This window comes from Blennius ocellaris (assembly GCF_963422515.1).
Source record: "Blennius ocellaris genome assembly, chromosome: 12".
Taxonomy (NCBI): domain Eukaryota; kingdom Metazoa; phylum Chordata; class Actinopteri; order Blenniiformes; family Blenniidae; genus Blennius; species Blennius ocellaris.
This window is the reverse complement of record NC_137661.1, coordinates 16,516,025-16,536,203: the sequence shown is the minus strand read 5'-3', so window position 1 is coordinate 16,536,203 and position 20,179 is coordinate 16,516,025. Positions and strand designations below refer to the sequence as shown.

General features: G+C 39.2%; 3 protein-coding genes across 5 annotated transcripts; 1 reads left to right on the top strand and 2 right to left on the bottom strand.

Annotated features, from left to right (window-relative positions):
* Positions 1-1,497: 1,497 nt before the first annotated feature.
* Positions 1,498-15,032, bottom strand: selp (selectin P). Its single transcript, XM_080505736.1, has 26 exons — positions 14,964-15,032; positions 14,812-14,869; positions 14,271-14,675; positions 14,018-14,122; positions 13,724-13,915; positions 13,395-13,586; positions 13,056-13,244; positions 12,766-12,951; positions 12,441-12,647; positions 12,163-12,342; positions 11,905-12,034; positions 11,785-11,812; positions 10,869-10,956; positions 7,173-7,268; positions 6,711-7,097; positions 6,509-6,616; positions 5,665-5,850; positions 5,376-5,567; positions 4,679-4,864; positions 4,372-4,557; positions 3,793-3,978; positions 3,499-3,684; positions 2,416-2,604; positions 2,136-2,321; positions 1,917-2,033; positions 1,498-1,825 (listed from the first exon to the last, which is right to left on the bottom strand). Exons 1-26 carry the CDS (start codon positions 14,964-14,966, stop codon positions 1,713-1,715), a joined length of 4,281 nt encoding a protein of 1,426 aa, XP_080361862.1. The 5' UTR covers positions 14,967-15,032; the 3' UTR covers positions 1,498-1,712.
* Positions 7,692-10,220, bottom strand: LOC308137091 (L-selectin-like). 3 transcript variants are annotated; one of them, XM_080505667.1, is made up of 8 exons: positions 10,080-10,220; positions 9,914-9,969; positions 9,376-9,771; positions 9,138-9,242; positions 8,531-8,710; positions 8,304-8,393; positions 8,184-8,205; positions 7,692-8,055 (listed from the first exon to the last, which is right to left on the bottom strand). In XM_080505667.1, exons 2-8 carry the CDS (start codon positions 9,939-9,941, stop codon positions 8,010-8,012), a joined length of 867 nt encoding a protein of 288 aa, XP_080361793.1. In that variant the 5' UTR covers positions 9,942-9,969; positions 10,080-10,220; the 3' UTR covers positions 7,692-8,009. The 3 variants fall into 3 exon arrangements, with proteins under 3 accessions (XP_080361793.1, XP_080361791.1, XP_080361792.1); XM_080505665.1 differs by having other exon boundaries at positions 7,692-8,205; XM_080505666.1 differs by lacking the exon at positions 9,914-9,969 and having other exon boundaries at positions 7,692-8,205; positions 9,376-9,759; positions 10,080-10,218.
* Positions 15,033-16,819: 1,787 nt separating the features above from the next.
* Positions 16,820-17,802, top strand: LOC308137231 (14 kDa phosphohistidine phosphatase). Its single transcript, XM_080505837.1, has 3 exons — positions 16,820-17,054; positions 17,374-17,498; positions 17,584-17,802. Exons 1-3 carry the CDS (start codon positions 16,841-16,843, stop codon positions 17,674-17,676), a joined length of 432 nt encoding a protein of 143 aa, XP_080361963.1. The 5' UTR covers positions 16,820-16,840; the 3' UTR covers positions 17,677-17,802.
* Positions 17,803-20,179: the final 2,377 nt, after the last annotated feature.

Sequence of the window (20,179 nt, the reverse complement as noted above, 5' to 3'; positions counted from 1 at the left end):
GGAATGCACCAATCCTGGGAAGGGAGTTTGAGAAAATCCACGGAGGGGGCTCCAGACAACGGAGGGGCTGAAAGCTGTGTCAGGGGAGAATGCCCAGGGTGACACAGAGATATGAAGCTCCACTGTATGGAGTGCCTCCTTGCCCCAGCCATGAACCCTCTCCTGGACCCATCTCATATTTCCCACTATGAAATCAGACCTTCGAGAGCAGAGAGTGCAAGTCAATGGTCAGGAACAATCTAACTGTCTGTCACCACAGTACGCTACTGCCAACCAGAGTTAAAGAAGTGTGCTGCAGCGTATACTTCTGTGTGTTTCTGCGAGTCCCTTCATATCCGTTTCTGTATCTGCTTGAAGTGTCTGCTGGCATGTGCTTGTGTGCATGCTCATGTGTTAGGAGGAACAACACTCTTTGTTGTAGGGCCTGAAGGATCATAATGCATTTCCTTGTGTCTTTGGTTAGATGAGGAGAGGAAAAACGAAAAAGCAGACTTAAATATCAGGGAAGGAAGCCAAGGCAGTCACCTGCAGGGCCTTCTCTTTTCCCCATGTGTAATTCTGCACACGGTTGGCATGCGTATATGGTTGCCAGCAGCCATGGGTAGGATAAAAAAAAATAAAAATCAAACCATGATCATATGGACACAGCAGGTAGCAATAACCTCATTATTATTCTGATGGTAGCCAAACAGTTTCCTGTCAACAGTTCGGTTATTTATTGCACCCCTCATGCCAACCGCAGGCCACAAACCCTCTGTCTCTTAACTGCTATAATTGGCTTCATGCTGTTGTAGTGCCAAGACAGATGCACATGCTTTGATGAAGATACTCCTAAGGCCTTTTGCAGCACATACATAAAATATTCAGCAAATCAGATGGAACAAATAAACAAATTTTTATATTGCTTTTGTAACAAAACATCGCATTCATGATTTATATTTTAGATTGGTGCTTGTAAAATGTTTAGACAGTTTTTTTTAATGCAATTCCTAATGAGAAATATTCTTAAATATCTAATAAATATGGGGAGTGACTTGACCCTCAGTGTTGGATCAGTGCCCAGGTTGACACATTGAGCTGAGGCTGATAATGGATCACCTCCTAATTACATTCCAACGTTGCCTTTCTGTTCACTAAATGTGCTAAATTGACACTTTGTTTGGCTGTTTGGCAAGCTTCATTAGTCTCCTACTTCTTCAATTGACCAAACAGTATGCACGTGTCAGATGTGGGTAAACAGAGCTGCTACTGAGGCACTGGCAAGTTCAGGTCATCCCACATTGTATCACATGACATGGGGCGTTGCTGATGGATCAAAAGAGTGATTTTATGGGCCTTTGATTTGATATGAAATGAAAATGAACCTAAAACCAAAAAGGAAATGCACTTCTTACATTTCTAATCGGCAAATAATCAAGACACGAGTAGGACACAAATCAAAATATGCAATCAATTTTAATTAATATACAATGCATACATAGAGTTATAGGACAAATACCTACTTCGACATGAAGTATGAAAATCTAAATCAACATTACTACTTAATAACTGCTTGGTCTTTCTATCTGGGATACTTAAACCCAAAAGGTGGAGCAACTGATCAGCTTAAGAATGTGTGAGTTTAAGTTTTGATTCACTCATAATGAATATGCATGTGGGACTCTTTCTACCAATATGAAGCTCTTTGAGACTGTTGAAGCTGTGAAAATGTTTCATATAAGTGAAGACCATTCAGCCGGTTTAACTCGTGGATCTGTGGATTTACAGTGTAACGTTAATAATACCACATCATCCCACGCAGACACATCAGGCGTGATTGGAGTTTCTGTGAATGTTGAAACACATGGAAACAAATTACTCTGTGTATATACAGCATGTGTACACGTTTAAATTAGCTTCTTAAGAGTATGTCTCACCTTTACTCCGAAATTGTGTCACTCCCAACAAAATAAGTCCCAGCAAGCCAAGTAGCACAACGAAGGAAGCCAAGCCGACGCCAGAGTACAGCAGCATGATGGTCCTTGTTGGCAAACCTTGAACAGCATAAGTATGAAACTCTTCTCATTTCATCACAGACATAGTCGGTCAACAATTACACTTGTTAAGGTTATTTAACAGGTTTATTTGGAAAGTACCTGCACATTGAGGCAGGTTGTCACTCCAAGCCCCAGTGGAGGAACAAATCAGCTCTGCTGTGCCATCGAGGGAGAATCCCGCGTCACAGGTGAAAAGACACCGAGAACCAAAACCGAAATTCTCCACATCATGAGAGCAATTCACTGACAGGGGTGACGAAGTGTTGATGGCCTCACACTGTACAGCTGAAAAGAAAAGAACACGAGGTGTACTTCTGATCAGGTATTTTCTAACCAACATTAGTGTTACATAAACATTGAGTGGAAGGCAATGTCTCACGCTGGCAGGTGGGTGGTTCTTGACTCCAAAGGCCTGTCTTGTTGCATGCCACTGTTGATGCTCCCTTTAATCTGAAACCCTCACTGCATTCAAAGTTACAGTGTGAGCCATAACTGAAGGGAGAGTTGAGATCACTGCAGTTCATCTTTCCATGCAGTGGTGCCTCTGCCAGTAGGGGGCATTGACGAGCTGTAGATAGGAAGACATAACAGCAGGTCTGGTGAAAATGAGAACTTTTGTCTCAGTAAAATTGCCTGTGTAAAAAACATAAAGCCTAGGAAAAAAAGGAAAAAGAAGAAGCAGGTCTTCAATGCTGTTTCAGTGGGCCACACTAGAAGGTCCTTGTCATTCTTAAACACAAGGAATCAGATGAAAACCTCACGATCACTGATGTGGAAATCAAATGTTTTATTGATGGGGCAATTATCTGTTTTCTCAAGCATTTTGGTCACCCAAGTTCTTACTCAATCCATGACAATTTTATGACATAGATTACTAAATTAATGTAAACCCACAACCCATATAGCCAGGTGACAAGAGGAACCACAGGACAAGTCAAGCTCTCTCTTGTTTAGCTTCGTTACCCTGACAAATGTCAGGTGCAAAATGTCTTTGCCCCGCGTGCCCTTCGAGGTGCATTGTGTACCAGCAGTCAGGAGGAAGACATCCTCACTGGTTGATGTGCATCGAGAACCAAAGCTGAAACCTCAGTAGGGATCTCAGCGCAATAAGCATCCATGAAGGGAAGGACTGAGAATTGAGCTCGGTAAAGTTGTAAAGATATTGATTCCGGGAGTCCAAATCTGTGAATATCTTTCCAACTTTACCGTACTTGAGAGTGACACATCATTGGGCTGCAAGGGTTAAAAATAGCAAGCAGCAAAATTTGTTTTATTCACTCAAGAAATGCAACATTGTTATCTTAAGAGTCCTAAAAACAGTTTACATGTCTTAGTAAATCAAATCAAACCAAATCAAATCAATCTATATTTACATAGCACTTTTCATACAGATTGCAATGCAATGAGCTTTGAAATGTATGATTATCATTCATATACTGTATAGGTAAAATATTGGTCTTACCCAAGCAAAGTGGTAAATCGCTGCTCCACATTCCCAAAGAGGTGCACTCTGTGTTCGCTGTGCCATTGAGTACAAAACCATCCTCACAGCTCGACACACACTGAGAAGCAAAGCTGAACTCTCCATGGGGATGAGAGCAGGCGAAGGAGCCGTGAGAGAGTGAGTTCAGACGGGGACATCTTCTAGCTGTGAGACAAAATGTAAATGTAAGAGAAAACAATTTTTTCTGAATATTTTCTGAATCAAATACTTTGTTTAAAACATCAATCTAAGGGCTTTGCATGTATATCATACCCTGGCATTTAGGGATTTCTGTGCTCCACTTGCTCAGAGAGTTGCACTCAGTACCAGCAGTCCCATTTAAGACAAATCCTTCTTCACAGGTTGTTGTGCACTGAGAACCAAAGCTGAACTCCCCATGAGGATTAGTGCAGACGAAGGAGCCATGGTTAGGAGAGCTCAGTCTGGCACACCGTTTTGCTGAATGGGAACAAAGAACGGAAAGGATAAAGCAATGAAATCATACGCTGACATGGTGATTAATGATATCAACACATTATAGGAAAAACATTAGGCGTTTTTGTTTTCTCCCCAAGTAGCTTTGCGTAAAATAAACATTTTTGTCATACACTCGGGGAAACACATTGAGTGCAAAATGTTCCATTTAGTAAGAAAAGAAAATATGTTCACCCTTTTTTTGTGTCAAAAAGTGTTAAATACAGACCAATTACCGGTACACCTCATTCATACTAATCTTATGAGTGTTTAAGTTGAAAGAGCAAAAATAACCATTAGTGACTTTTTATTTATTCTGATAATACTTTAATTATATTTCTTCAACACTCTCTTCAACACTCAGTCACACTGTCATACCCTTGCAAAGAGGAAGTGTGTGACTCCAGTCTCCCTGTGAAGAACATTTCGACATGTTTGTACCAATAAGATCAAATCCATCTCCACATTGCACAAAGCATGTTGAGCCATAGCTGTGCTCTCTTATTGGGTGTCTGCATTGCAGTTTGGCATTGGGTGGAGCAGTTAGACTGTTACACTGTACCACTAGAAAAACAAAAAACAAAAACAAAATAAAACAGAGAAAACTGTTACTCATCGTCAGAACAATGTGTAATTTCTATACTTAGGTTTGGGTATGGTAAAGAGTCAATGCATAGTTTCTAACCTGTGCATGTAGGCAAAGGTTTGTTCCAGTGTCCTGAGGCGAGGCAAATGATTGTTTTATCTCCAGTCAGGTAGTAGCCCTCCTGGCAGGTGAAGTTACACTCTGAGCGAAAGGAGAACGGTTCCACGGAGTCCACACATGTCACATTTCCCATTGCAGGAAAGTAAACGGGGGAGCATTTTTTCACTGTAGTGGGACATATAGAAATCAGTCGAAGCCCACACAATGCCCATCATATAAATCCTGCCAGATTAAACAACTTGTTGTTAACACTACACTTTCATGAACATGATTTCAGCATGATGTGGTGCCGTGGATAATCAGATCAGCATAATTTACAGTGAAGGAAAACAGTCAGTTCCTCGCCCTGTTAGATCACAATATTGTTTTCCAGGTACAAACACCAATGAGTGTGAAGTAAAGTGATAACAGGCATGACCTGATAATGTACTGCTTTGTAGTCTAGGCAGGAAGTGACTACTCATTAAGTAAAATATTGTGCCAACCTGTTGCTAGGGTTCATGTATTACAACAGGGATAGAAGGATCAGTTGAAAATTGACAGTTGAGAGTATTTCACAAACAGAAGAAAGAATTTAGTTACCAAGAATTTTTAATTTCAGTGACTATATAAGGTGTTTAAAACATTAAGTTTAATCTACATTGCATGCATTCTGATGTATTGAGAGTCACTTTACCTCTGCATGCTGGGACATTATCCGTCCACAACCCTTTGTGGTCACAGTTTATCTGTTTCGGTCCAATGAGCTCATACCCCTCATTACACCTGAACCCACAGGTGGAGTTGTAGCTATAAGCCCTGATGGGATGGCTGCAGTTTATACTACCATTGCTGAAGTTGGCGAAGTTTAGATCTGGACACTGTTCAGCTAAATTTAAAAAAAAAAAGAAGAAGAAAAAACTCTTAACTTTGACCCATGTCACGATTTTTTTATTTTTTTTATTTTCCTTATTCAGCGGTCTTACCTTCACATTTAGGAACAGGGTGGTTCCAGAGTCCACTGCCTTGGCAAAGCAATTGGGTCGCACCTACCAGTCGAAAGCCAAGTTCACAATGAAAAGAGCAGGAAGAATTGAAACGATTGGCCCCATAGGGGTAAAAACAGTGGTGGGAACCTTGTGGTGGTTCTGGCAAGGGTTCACAAGCAATTGCTGAAAGAAAGGAAAAGTGGATTTAATTATTTTATTAATAATAAAAAACAAAAACAAAAAAAAACATGACTTTTATCAACACATTGGAAATAATGGTATTACTTTGCAATGTACAAAACTATATGGAATGGGGAGATTACTGTAATTTCAAGTGGACCCCTTCTAAATAAGGAAAATATTAAAGCTTTTTGTCCCATTTTGAGATTTCTAAAATCATTTATTTTGGTGTATTTTATGGTTCTCAAAGGCTGCACTTAGCATTCATTTGGCAGTATAAAAGCACTTGAAACTGGTGATCGCTTCCACTCAGTCACATACACAGAGACATTCATACACCAACAGTGAGGAAGAGAATGCAATGTGCTCGCCTGGCATTGTCACAATCTATAAGCTGAGACAGACATCAAACAGTCAATGATGGGATTAGAACATCATCTGGTTTAATACCTGAACCAAAGCCAATGGCTTACAATTAGCTATTGTTTAGATAAGTTTAGATATTAACCAATAAAGAACTAACAGTTAATGGTTGAATAACAAAATTACACTCGGCAACCACAGTCATCAACTATAATCCTACATGCTGATTTGTTCGTTCTATTCTGCTGTAGCAATGATATAATCCGCACAGTGTTGAGTGTGAATAACATTTGCTCACCCTCCAGGCAGCGTGGACCCTGGAAGCCAGGATGACACTTGCAGGTGTAGTTTCCCACCGTCTCTACACAGTCTGCATGAACACTGCAGGACTCCTGTGTGCAAGAGACTTAAAAAAAAGAAAAGAAAAAAAAATTGTATTCGCTACAATAGATATGTATGTCAGCAAATTCCACTATGAAACTAGTTGGAGAGAGTTGTACCTGTGTAGCAAGCTGTTCCTTTCTTGTGGCGACACTTCTCATTGTTCCACTTGAGGGTATCTGTCTCCCTCTTGATGTACATCTCCACACAGTCCTGACCTGCTATGTTATCTGGTTCCCCTGGTGCCCAATTCTGGACTTCTTCAGGTACAGTCTTATTGGATTCTACCCAAGTCCACACATCAGCCTCTTTGTGAACCCCTATCCAGTAATACTTTGGATGAAAAGGCAGCAGATTGTTTAGGAAATTTGCCTCTTCTTTGTTATGCACTGCCACCATGTCTGTGAAGTGCTTCTGGCACCAACTGCGGGCCTCAGGCCACCTCTGATTCGGCCCACTGCTGTAGTTGTACGTCCATGCGTCTGCTCCTCCTCTGGTGTCGCTGTCTAAATGTGGCATTTGCACTTTAAGACAAATGTGAACTTGTAAAAATAAACCGTTTACATCATCTGTTGACTTACCTTGGATAAATGCAATTATCGTAGCAACCGGCACCCAGAAATGAAACAGCTGTCTGAAGTCACCGATCATCTGAAAGTGAGAAGAAAATCTTACATCTGCACATGACAACGAAAGGATTTATACATGCACGAAATGACAACTTTGGCTCTGGTTTTGAAAGAAATCTTACCATTCCATTCAATCTGTCTTCAGTCAGTCATGGTTTGTTTTTATATATCTGCGCGTACATATTGTCAGTGTCAAAAACTAATTATTTTCCCTTCAGGGAATGAGTCAATGGTCGGTTTTGTAATGTCACTTCTACTATGACTTCCTACTGGGAAGGGCATCGCGTAACCTATCACATTGACACACACACACACACACACACACACACACACACACACACACACACACACACACACACACACACACACACACACACACACACACACACACACACACACACACACACATGAACACACACCCACACACAGTGTCTTTTACGTAACTTTTCATCTGGTTTATTTCAACTTGCAAACACATACATATGTAGTTGAGGCAACAAACGGATTCTTCCAGGTAAACACGTGACATGAAACATTTAATGCAAAGAAATTATATTTAAGCAAGTAAACCCATTAATTATGTAACTTGCTTGATTAAGAATTAAAAATAAATGTTAAACACATCAAGCCACAAAGATAAATGAGTGTTCAGGGTTAATTGTTACAAGTGCATTGAGGGGTCACTGTATGGGTGAGAGAGGGAGGGAGAGGGAAAGAGAGGGAGAGAGAGAGAGAGAGAGAGAGAGAGAGACAGTTTATTTTAGAGATACATAAATTGGCTCTTGTCTTTCATGCATACACGTTATTGGATGGACATTTTGATTCTTCAAGCTGCCTGTAAAGGAAAACACATTGCAATTAGGCCCTAAAGTTGAAAATATACTGCAAATATAGAAAAGGTATCTTACTGCATTTGACAGGGTGGAGTTGTATTTGATAAAAACGCTTAATTTCAACACTGACCTTAATTGAGCAAGTTTCTTTCCTGTGAGAACAGAACAGATAAAGAGATCACTATAGAGACATGTGGAAATAATGCATCTAGTTTCCCATTTTTATGAAGTGTCGTTGAGAAATACTGACTTTTTCTGCGTTTCATCCAGCAAAAACAGAAGCAGCAGAGGGCAGAGATGGCTCCACACCCGACTACAGCCAACAGAGCCTGTTTAAAGACTTTGAAAAACAAAAACTGACATTATTAGGCATACGAAACGTGTGACTCAGTGTTATTACTCTCTGGAACTGCTAGAGCAGAGACACAATGACATAAGTGCATTAAACAGCCAACTTTAGTCAGAATTTGTCATTACTTGCACATGAAGGTATTGGGCCACTCCAGCCACCATTGATCCCACAGGTAACAGTTGATAAGCCATTGATGTGAAAGCCTGGCTCACAGGTAAACTGGCAGGTTGTGTTGAATATCTGAGATCCGTCCAAGCAGCTGAGGTATCCATTATCAGGCCGAGACAGAGGGGGGCACTCCACAGCTGAGGGCACAAATAGGTTGAACATAAGTTCAATTATATAACATCTTAAATACCTATCTCTTTAAAGAAAGAAAAAACCCCAAACACATCATTTTAAAGATGCTGATACATGTGTTTCAGTCTGTATTTTCAATGTGAACCTTGGTCAGCCAAAAGGAAACAGAGGAAACAGATGCTGAACAGATGATGTATTGCTGGCGTTCAACAACAATAACAGGTGAGTTTAATGATGAAGCGGACAGAAAAGTGTGGAGGACATTACATAAAGAGAACACAACAAATCTGTAAATAGTTTATTAATGAAAGTAAAGCAATCTGGCTTCTAAGTACAGTATGCGAGTTACGTTTTCATATTTTTAAAAGCCTTTAGATATCACTGCTACCTTAGGAGTCACAGGGGAGAGCTTCTGATGTGTTTTTCTCTCACCTTTTTGGCACCTGTCTCCAGTAAAACCAGGCTCACAGAGGCAGGTTGTGTTTTCTATGGTCTCCTGGCATCTTCCTCTTTCACACGTCGTTGCATTACACTGGTCTGTTGAGAGCAAGCAGACCAATAAATCAACATCTTCTACTGAAGGGACTGTAGCATTTCATTTTCTTTGTTAGTATAGATAATGACTTTAATTACTTTTGGCTACCTTAAAAAGTTTTTTGACAATACATACCTCTGTAGCAGACTGCGTATTTTTTATTGGCACATTTCTCATCATTCCACTTCCCTCTGTTTGGTCCCATGTTGACGTAGATTTCCACACAAAACTCTGTGCTGAAGTTGTTATTTGGTTCGTTTGGTGCCCATGAATGCTCACCGATCCATGTGCTGTTATTCCCAATCCAAGTCCAGCTTTCATTCATGTGGTTTTTTGTGATGCCAATCCAGTAATATGGACTCTTTGTTCTGTTTGGCAGCAGTGAGACCACATAGTCATTTTCTCTCTGGTTTTGGATCACAACCATGTCGTTGAAATTGGCCTGGCACCACTGTCTGGCTTTGCTCCAATTCATGGTGCTTTTTGAGAAATGATACGTCCATCCCTGAGTAGTTTCAACTAAAAATAGACCTAGAAAACAATAAGGATCATGACATCTATCAATGCATTACTTCAGAGTTACATGGTTACCATGCACTAATACTGTATGTAAAATGCCAGCCAACATTTGTGCTGTTGCACATTTGGTAATATTAATCACACAAAAACCCACCAAGAATGAGAATTAGACCCAACTTCATCTTCAGACTCAAAACAGTTTTCTGTCCACTGAAAAATAAAGAAGGATAGGATAACGTGGAAGAGCAAAAATACAGATGAATATCATCGAGAAAAATTCAATGTGTGAATTAAATAAAAACAACAACAGAAAAACTTACCCAGAATCGATGTGATATTGTCAACAAGACGTTTTCAAAATCATTTGACACAACCTGCTGTATTAATTAAAAGTTAGTTTTCCTAATGGAACATTACATAAATTGATACTACTGCAGTGCAGCAAGTGCAGCAAGTGCCTGTTAGTTTGGCACCACAACGATCAATGCCGGCCTTTTATAATTTTTCTTTGGTTATTCATGCAACATTATCATAGAATACCTGGATGTTTACACTTCAGATTGAATGAAAGTGATGATGGATTTGTTGAATTAGTTGTTGAGTGAGGGGAACAAAAACCTTATGGAAAATCCCACCTGACCGTGTAAAAGTTGGGTTTAAGGTCAGATCTCTGTGAGAATAAAATTTAATAAAATCAAATAAAATTTAATTTAATAAACACAAGGAAATAATTCTACAAAACATAAATGTTTTGTGTTAATAAAATATTCATTATATAGATCTAAGACCGAGAATTCATTAATTAATCAAACATTTCACATGACAACATGTTTGTCTTTCCATTCCTCTTTTATTTATTTTTTCATTTTAGTGTGTCAAGCCCTTCACATCCTGAAAGAGTCGTGTGAAGTTTATATTGGTAACTTGCACAGAAGCAAAGCCGCCAGAGTTGCTGTGGGAAAGGTATATGATATGAAATGTTGATGTTGTTGCACTAAAATGCTGACATATAAGGCACTGTATTCATTGAAACAATAGTGATGATGTGTAAAACAGATTGCCCTGAAATATAGTGCTTCCTTCCTCACATATCACTGCTATCCATCTACCCTGCTCTGTCATGAATTCTGCAGAAAATGGAATGATAAATGGGGACATGAGGTCTGTGCTCCCTTTGAAAAGGGTCTTCCCGGATCTCTTACAAAAGCACACAGTGTCTTAGGGTCAGGATAGATGTCATTGTTCATCGTGTGGGAGTACTTTGGTGTTATTTACAAGTGAGTGCTGAATCATCAAGTCTGCCTGAACTTTAGGCCACTTCAGACCTTGGTTGGCTTTGACCTTTTATGGTATAGTGATGACACAGCTTGACATGTTATCAGTAATTGATGAAAGTACTGGGACTTGCATGAAAAGATAAATTTCACAAAAGAAAATGACAGTTAAGAGTTTTTTTGTTTAGCAGTGTTTATTAGGTCCATACATTAAAAAAAAACTTCACATGAGTACAAAATAATAATCACAGCACAAGTACAACTCTGAAATAATATTTCATACATAAAAACCATCAAATAAATAAATAGAACACAAATACTGCAATTCTTGTAATGGAATAATTCACAGTTATGCAGTGACATAATCTAACTTTTGAAGTATCATAAAATAGAGACAACTTTTTGGCAATTCATAAAAACCGTAGAACAATATGTTCCAAATAAACCTCCCCTTGGGAGTAAATGGATGTCTGATAAACATTGCAGAACAAACAATGATTGTTTTACAATTCCAGGAAGGCACAATGCAATCATTCAATTCTAATTTATATCGAAAACATTTCTTCTCACAACTGTCAACTGTGACACTTTGAGTTAAACTGTCAACTTGTATTGTATAGATGAAGAACATTTACATTTTTTACTATTACCAGACTGGTACGCAGTCAGAAGTATATCACTATTACTATTGGTATTGCCTCTGTTGAACAACGGTGACCTATATGAGGCTGTCGATGCTGTTTTTGTAGACCTGCGGAGGAGGATCAATTTCAGAGACGCTGTAAGAAAAGAAAGAAGATGATCAGCACTGCAATTCAAGGTTTTTGAGCAAAGAAACACATTCTTCATATCAGATGAACGCTTGCCTCACCTGTTCAATTCAAATTTGTTTGCTCTCTGCCTCAGGCGTTTCAAGAGCCACATAGTAAAAGACAGACCCGACAGCAGGGCAGTGCCCCCTGCTGTTACACCAGCTGCAATAGCAGTGACTGGTTTTGGAGCTGAAAAAAAAAACCCATAAAGAAATTAGTTATTTGCCCTTTCACATTTAAATTTGGAATTTGACCAATAGCACATATCTTAAATAAGATCTATTGTGGGTGTATTATTATAATTTTTTTTTGTTTACCTTGACAGGAAGGTGTCTTTCCAGTCCAATTGCCATGATGACCACAGATCAATAGCTCATGTCCATCTAATAGGTAACCTTCATAGCATCCAAAGTAGCACTGTGAGTTGTAAGCAGACTCGTTGTTGGAGCAGTTTATATAACCATTTTCCGGAGCTTCAACCAATGGACACCTCACGGCTATTGGGGAATACAAAAAGAGAGAGCATATTTTTTTTTTAAACTTGAGAATTTGACTAAAGCAGGAGAGTGCAGGTAAAATGGGAGCTCATGTGTACCTGTGCAGCTTGGTGCACTGGCAGTCCATCGGCCTGAATGAGTACACTTTGTGTTGAGTGCGCCTTGGAGCTCGTAGCCTTTGTCACAGCTAAAAGTGCAGATTACGCCAAGTGGATTGGGTCTCCCAGGAGAGACAGGTGAAGACTCGGAAAGGCTACACATCACTTGGCCATTTGTTGGACTCTCTGGAGATGGACAACCTATTACTACAAATTACAACAGGAAAGAAAACAAATTAGTTGTCAGTCCTAGCACAACACACTGTGAGAGCCTTTGTTGTATGTTAACAGAATTGTATATTGATGTGAGTGGAAGCTTCCTCACCTTTGCAGGTCGGTATAGAATGTTTCCACTGTCCGTCCTCTAAACACTTAGTTGTATGTGTTCCATGAAGCTCAAAGCCCAGTTCACAACTGAAGCTGCAGGTCGAGTTTGGCTCCAGTTTATTTAGAGGTTTGCTGCACTTGGTGATGAGATGAGCTTCTCCCTCTGGACTCTGACAAGTGATGGCTAACATAAAAAAATAGAAAATCCACATTTAGTGAAACTGTCACAAAACACAATGACGCTGCTCAGTTTTCAAGAATGGTAGGTCAAACTGTGTGTTTCCTCACCTTCACAGCGAGGCATCTGTTCACTCCACTGAGCGGCTGATGTACATGTTACTGTGCTCGGTCCCACTAAACGGTAGCCAGGAGCACAGCTGAAGCTGCAGGTGTTTCCGTAGTTGAACCTCATGTCGGCATCATCACTGCAGCCTAAAACGCCATTCTCTGGATCCTGAAGGTCAGGGCACTGGACAGCTGGAGAGCAGAGGGACAATAGAAAAAGTCAGTGGATGCTTTTTACTCGATAACTAATATTTAAATGTGTCTCTCAGGTGCAGATATTTACTTTTGTGTGATGTAATTCATAAATTCAAGCAAATTAGGACAACATTATGTCTACTGTACCAATGCAAGAGGGGTGTGAGGCGTTCCATTTTCCTGATGCTTCACACTGCAGTGTGTTGGATGTGGAACCGGCGAGAATATAGCCTTCATCACAGGTATAGACACAGGTGGACTGGTAACTGGAGGGGCCCAGAGGATCAGAGCATTTCATGGATCCTCTTGCAGGACTTGACAGCTCCTGACACCGAACCACTGTATAGGACAGAGCAAGATACAGTGCACCAAACTCAATTACATAAATCTTAAGAATATCAATGGGCTCAGATTGACTTTGAGATCTAAGTCCCGCTGGTGAATGGGACTCAAACTTGTAACACTCTTCAACTCACATTCACACGTAGATGGCTCCTCTGACCAGTTTTCTGAGGCAGTGCACTTCAGAGGTCTTGGCATGCTCAGCCGGTATCCTTCCTCACAGGAATAAGAGCACGAGGACTCAAAGGTGAATTCCCCATATATGTGAGTGCAGTTTACGCTTCCTTTGTTTGGGACAATCACCTCATCTTGGTTACACTTGATGACTGCAAATAATAAGAAGAAAAAAGCAATGTATAATTAGATAAGAAGTGTTATTAGTAGGCTGAAAATGTTTTATAATTTAATGAAAAAACAAATGTTCTTACCATGCTGACACTTTTCTCCATAAAAACCTTCAAAGCAGTTGCACGTGTGGCTGTTGATGGTTTCCACACAGTCTCCATAGAGACATGAATCATTCTTACACGCAGCTGGGGGGAAAAAAGAAGACTTTCTTACATCTTGCTCAGTGGAAAGATCAACGCATAATACACACTTTACTTAAAACTGTTACCTAATAATGAACAACAATAATAAAAGTATGTTGTTTCAGTGTCTCAAACTCAGATTTGTGGTTACCTGTGTAGCATAGAGCCGTCTTTAAGTTAGTGCATCTCTCATCATTCCACTTTCCGGGCTGCTGATCCCTTTTAATGTACATCTCCACACAGTGCTCATTCTTTCCTTTATTTGATCGTCTCTTGCCATTGTTTGGTTCGCCTTTCGCCCAGTTGGTTGCTTCAGCAGTCAGAGTCTTGCCGGTCCCTACCCAAGTCCACACGTGACCAATTTTGCGGATACCAATCCAGTAGTACGTGGGTGTTTTGGGCAGCCAGGTGTTCAGATGCTCAATCTCCTCCTGATTCTGGATCGCCACCATATCTGTGTAGCTCTCCCTGCACCAGGCTCGAGCTTGTTGCCAGTTCATGGTGGTATTTGAGTAGTAGTAAGACCAGCCCTCAACACGGGTCCACATGCAGAGCACTGAGGATAGAAAATAAAGACATATGTTAGACAATGATGCTTTAAAAAAAAAAAAAAAAATACATGTTTAAAAAGTTATGTTCACTTTCGAAAGTTGAAAGTGCAAAAGTAAAGGCTGTGCAAAAAATGTGCTTGCCTGTGCAAAGAAAGGCCAAGTGGATCCATGAGACAATGAGTTTTCCAAAGCAGGTCTCCTGTAAAAAAATAAGCAAAAAGATGTGTTAAAAGGATATCATACCACACACTGGCAATAATCAGAAGTTCATAAATAAATATCTCTGCACTGACCATTTTATAATCTGAGTGATGACCTAGAAGATTCTTAGTATTTCTCGTTTCTCAGCCTTAGTTTGTCCACGAATGGAATGATTCTGAGTTTTATGTACTGATGTCCTTGCTTTTATACACTTATCTCCCTTGGTCCAAGTTTCCTGGAAGCTTTCATCACTGTTGGGATTTTCAATGGAATTTCCCACCCCCCTCCTCTGCCGCCCCTTCCTACACTGGACATAAGAGTCTTTTTCCTCTCAGGATTTTTTTTTTTTTTCTAATCCTACTGCACAGCCAAAAAGCAGAATTACCTGTTGGTACTTTGTGTTTTATTGGCACTACCAGTATGACTGTCAAGTGTAAAGTGTAAAGTTCTTTTAAAATAAAAAAAAAATGGATGTTAAAACATCTATCTTCTTTGCATGACTTTTGCATGACCCCCCCCCCCCCCCCCAATGTATAATTATTTCCAATAAAGTACTTCAATGTGTAATCTAATGCAAATTCTAAACTCAGTGGGATTATGCACTGATGATCTCCTGGGGAAAAAATAAACCTGTTAAAATATGTCAAAACAAACTGATGACATTAGATATTTAAAAGTTTCTGGGGGAAGCTACAATTGTGCACAACATACATACTGATGATATCAAACAACAAATGGCTGACAAGGAAAGATGTGAAACAAAGTGAGTTCTTGTTTTAATAAAAATGATAAAACTTCTCCATTTTAATCTTTGGATGCACTAATTAGAGGCTCTTATGTTGATAATAGTGTTTGAAACAGTTCAGACATGTCTAAGTCTCCACTGGATGGGTGTCTATGATGAATCATTCTGGATGATAAATGTTTAGTGAATGTACAAAATGTATCAACAAGTAATGCTTTTCAATGCTGAAAAAAAATGAATGTCCTGTCAAAGGATGTGCTCATTAAAAGAAGAAAGAGATATAAATAAGCTGCAATGGTGGCTTTCAAACACTTCTTGATGGGCAACTTGGGACCGGAAATGTGTGATGTGGGACCAAAGGCGCCTGTTGGTTGTCTATGTTTCCTCTAGTGACAGTTCACATCCTTCCTCTCTTGCCCAATCCACCGGATTCTAGCCACTGTTTCTTGACGCCTCTTAACAGCCATCCTGTCGAGAGTGAAAATAATAGAAATATCTCATGAACAGACACACAAAAAGAAATGAACTGTATTCATGTTTTTAAAGATACGTCCAAAACTGACAATCATTAAGACTGTTCATCATGCATTTAGATCTGACCAAACCAAAAAATACCAGAGAAGTCATTCACACATTGGAAACCTTGTCAATCCATCTTCGAGAGAGCTTTAACCAGCGTCACAAGACTGAAAGCAGATTCAGCACCCTAAAAAGATGTAAGTTTTGTTTTGTTTTTTTGTTTTGATTTTTGTTTTTGCAAGAAACTCTATAAAGTTTCTTGCAGTTTTTTGTTTACTGATGACAAATTCAAATTGCAGTTCTTAAACACATCGTTGTAATTTCCACACCTTAATCACACAGCCTTACTATTCACTCCAGTGTATGAATAGTCAAAATTTCTATTTGTTTTTACTAAAACAAAGGCACAATCCGAGTGGATCTCTCTTCGACAAGAGGGAATTCAAAATAGAGACATGAAGAAGACTTCTCTGAGACTGAAAATTGCTATTTGGCATAACTATTATCTTTATTCCTAAAATATAAACTGTCTGGATGATTTGAAATTGCAGTTGTACTGATGGCAAACTAGAAATAAAGCAAGAGCAGTTCCTCCTTGCTGCCATATGGAGTCACTGCAGTGCGAGTGAACCCACTGAAAGTGGCCTGTGTCTTTAAGACAGGAAATAGAAGCATGATCCCAAATAAAGGCAACGAGAACGTGCCATGTTATCGGTGCTCTGCAGGCGTCTGGACACGTTGAGAGGATCCGGCACTTTGCGCAAAGTTGCAATGGCAATGGCAGACGCTCTGGCGAAAATCCCCGATGTAGAGATCGATCCCGAGGGTACCTTTAAGTACATTTTGGTCAGAGTGAAAGTGAAAGATGGCGATGCTCACAAAGACATAGTCCGAGGCACAAAAAGTGCAGAATACCACAGTAAGTTCGTCACTGCAGTTTGCGCCAAGATGTATTGCGCACCTGCTCTGGGTTGATATAATGCACAGATCCAAACAGTCACACAATGCGAGTTTTTGTTGCAGTGAATTGTGCTTTTTTTTTTTTTTATGTATATAAACAAATGCGTATTTAAAATTTTCTTTTTGTCAAAATAAGAGGTGTCAGCCTTTGATATTTATTTTGAGAGTATTGATGCCACAGTAATTTGATTCATGTGGCCTCTGCTTCTGTTTACGTTTGATTCCCCTGTCAGTACATCTCATACAACATTTGTTTGACTGACTTTAATTATTTACAGACCATATATTTGAGAAGGTCAGCCCAGCTTTGGAAGCCTTGGGAATGGAGTGCCAATGCCTTGGAGGAGGGAAAATAGAGCACAACGGCCAGGAGAAAAAACTGAGAGTGTTTGGAGAATCAACAGTAAGTTCAACTGATGGAAGTGGTTGAATCCAGTAACATCCTTTGTTATAGTTCATTTCATAATATATGTACTACTCCCTTTCAGGCCTTTGGGAAAGCAGACCATTCTGTGTCTGTTGAAAAGCTGAAGACTGCCTTCAACAGCTATGAGATCACCTGGTCTGATGACAAAAAATAAGACTGAAAACCTGCATTTCATTTGAAATATTTAGTATTTCCTTATCAGACCCAGTAGAGATAACAGATATGTGTTCACCCTTGTGTAAAACAAGTCATTTCTTCAAATAGAAAACTTCAGCATTCACCTGTTTGCTTCTGACTCTTTGACAGTTTATATTCTGACATCTGAAGGGTATTTATATTAAACTCTCAATGTGTTTTCTCAGTCACCGGAACATTTAAAAGCTGAGACCTGAATATTGCAGTCATCCTTAAAATAGATGTATATATATTTTTGTTTTAATTGCTACATTGAGTTTGATTGGCTGTGTTTAATCTGGCATCCTTTGCCAAGCGTAAAGTCCATACAGGAAAGGGTGAGCCAGTTGAAATCACAGACATATCCTGTTGCCCTGAGGGAAAGTTTGTTGTTGGAAAAAAGAGAAGAAAGACACTTTCGTTTGTGTGTAATTGTAATGACGAATTGGAAGTACATTCCACTGAAGTTAAGATACAGCCATGCAGGGGGAGTTTTGAGCCAATAAAAACCTGTTTGACAATGAAAACTGAGCCTGGCCTAAACATGGCCTAAATTGAGCCGCACTTTATCAGTTACTTATTCCCAATAGGACCTCATTCTTTTCTTTCACTTTTCTTTCAATGAGTCGGGTATCAGTTATGCTGAAATGCACTATTTTCCACTTTGATACAATATAATGTATGCATAAAGGACTGAATACACATTGATTTTTTGTCTTTGTAAACAAGTGTTTGTTAATGTGCTAAGGAGAGCTTAGACTAATATTAACATTGGGAACATTTAATTGTGAATGTATTGACTATTTGGAATGTTGATCTAGTTATTGGGAAAACTAAAGGAACTAATCCATCCAGCCATTCAACCTCAATACTGTTTCAAAATATGGAAGTTACACAAAGTTAAACAATATACTGCCCTATACACTAATACTTGGTTTCAATAATTATTTGTTTCAGAAATAAAATGTTTCCGCCTTATAAATTGAAGCCAATTATTGCCACCATTTACCATATTAAAGTTTCATTCTTTTTTTTTTTACTTCAGATGGAAGGAAATGAAAATCTATTGAAATGATAAAATAAAATAGAATAGTATTTTATTGTCACTGTACCGATGTTAAAACAGTGTTACAAGCAGTGAAATGTGACAGCAATAAAAAAAACACAATAGTACAAAATACAAGGCTGACAAGGTAAAATATTAACATTCACAACCAAGTCTGGGTGGAACAAACAAGTATTTACAAAAATGGCACAGAAGGGATTATAGCAGCTGTTTCAGGTCTACGCTGAAGTTGGGAAAAGTTAGTCCAATTTCTTCATTCGTAGTGAGACAAATTAATGTATCATACTAAAATGTGGTATAGCCACATCAAAGTCCTGACCTCATATAGCATAGGGGAAAACTACAGTAAATTATATTTATAATACTCCAGTATCAATGGGAGCCTTTGAGCATCTCTGTCCCTTTCCTCGGGTTTTCCCATATGAAACTGATAAGAGTCTTTGATTGCGCCGGCTGCCGCTATGTTGGAAAACATACTTGCTGGTAGATTATTTTACACCTCTGAGTCACCACAAACCTAATGAGTTACAGAAAAAACAATTAGACTCAGAGTGGCATGTGACTCGACAGACTCGTATAGAAATAGCACAAGTCGTCAAGAAAGAGAGCTCCAATCTCCTTGACCCTCATCAGTAGACTTAACATCGACACTGATGCTTGCTGCAGTCTTTTCCCTGTGACTTCAAAAACATGAAAAACAAAGGGCATCTTCCTTCCACTTTCCATCGCAATACAAAGCCAGTTTCCTGTGAACTGATAACCTTTCCATTATACAGACTGGGGGTCAGTGTGGGAGGTAAAATGCTTGCACTATGTTAGACTCAGCCCACTTCTTGGAAATGACATGATCTCAAGTCAGAGTTAACAATAAATTACATTCTTTACATTTTTTTTGCAAAGACTTTAGTTTACACATTTATTTTTAATTGTAAAAGGTTTCTTATTTGTGGTTGATGGGTTTTTATGTCGAATTAAATCTCGATAGCATATCCACTTGTTTCCATTTGCTTAAACTGTAGATGCATATTTTCATTTCCTTAAATGTAAGTGCTGTGTACTGCATCTGCAGTGAGATAAGCTTCAACATGAAGCTCTATTTCCTTTACAAGAAGTTAGTCCCTTCCTGAGGCGGCGGTAGCTCACACCTCGAGCTGTTGGGAAACACAGTCAAAGCAAGGAGCAACATACTTTAATACTTTAGATGCTATCAGTGAAACAATAGCTTGCCAGACAATGATTTGTATGGAGTTGCTGAGGTTAGAGTCAACAGATATTCCATATGCCTGGACAAATATTATTCTTTTCTCCAAGGATCCATTTATAGACATGTTTTAAGTGGCATTGTTCTGAACGATATTAGGGAAGTAAAAAGCTTGTGACTCCTTTTTCCATTATCATGAGACATTTGTATACATAT

Excerpts from the sequence above, each read along its gene's own strand:
- LOC308137091 (XM_080505665.1), bottom strand. The coding sequence starts at position 9,941 with ATGAAGTTGGGTCTAATTCTCATTCTTG. Across the intron at positions 9,772-9,913 it reads GGGTCTAATTCTCATTCTTG|GTCTATTTTTAGTTGAAACT; the intron begins GTGGGTTTTTGT and ends ATTGTTTTCTAG. Across the intron at positions 8,711-9,137 it reads TGGAGACAGGTGCCAAAAAG|CTGTGGAGTGCCCCCCTCTG; the intron begins GTGAGAGAAAAA and ends TTGTGCCCTCAG.
- selp (XM_080505736.1), bottom strand. Across the intron at positions 5,851-6,508 it reads GGGTCCACGCTGCCTGGAGG|CAATTGCTTGTGAACCCTTG; the intron begins GTGAGCAAATGT and ends CCTTTCTTTCAG. Across the intron at positions 2,605-3,498 it reads CGATTTACCACTTTGCTTGG|CTCGTCAATGCCCCCTACTG; the intron begins GTAAGACCAATA and ends TCCTATCTACAG.
- LOC308137231 (XM_080505837.1), top strand. The coding sequence starts at position 16,841 with ATGTTATCGGTGCTCTGCAGGCGTCTGGACACGTTGAGAGGATCCGGC. Across the intron at positions 17,055-17,373 it reads AAAAAGTGCAGAATACCACA|ACCATATATTTGAGAAGGTC; the intron begins GTAAGTTCGTCA and ends AATTATTTACAG. Across the intron at positions 17,499-17,583 it reads GAGTGTTTGGAGAATCAACA|GCCTTTGGGAAAGCAGACCA; the intron begins GTAAGTTCAACT and ends ACTCCCTTTCAG.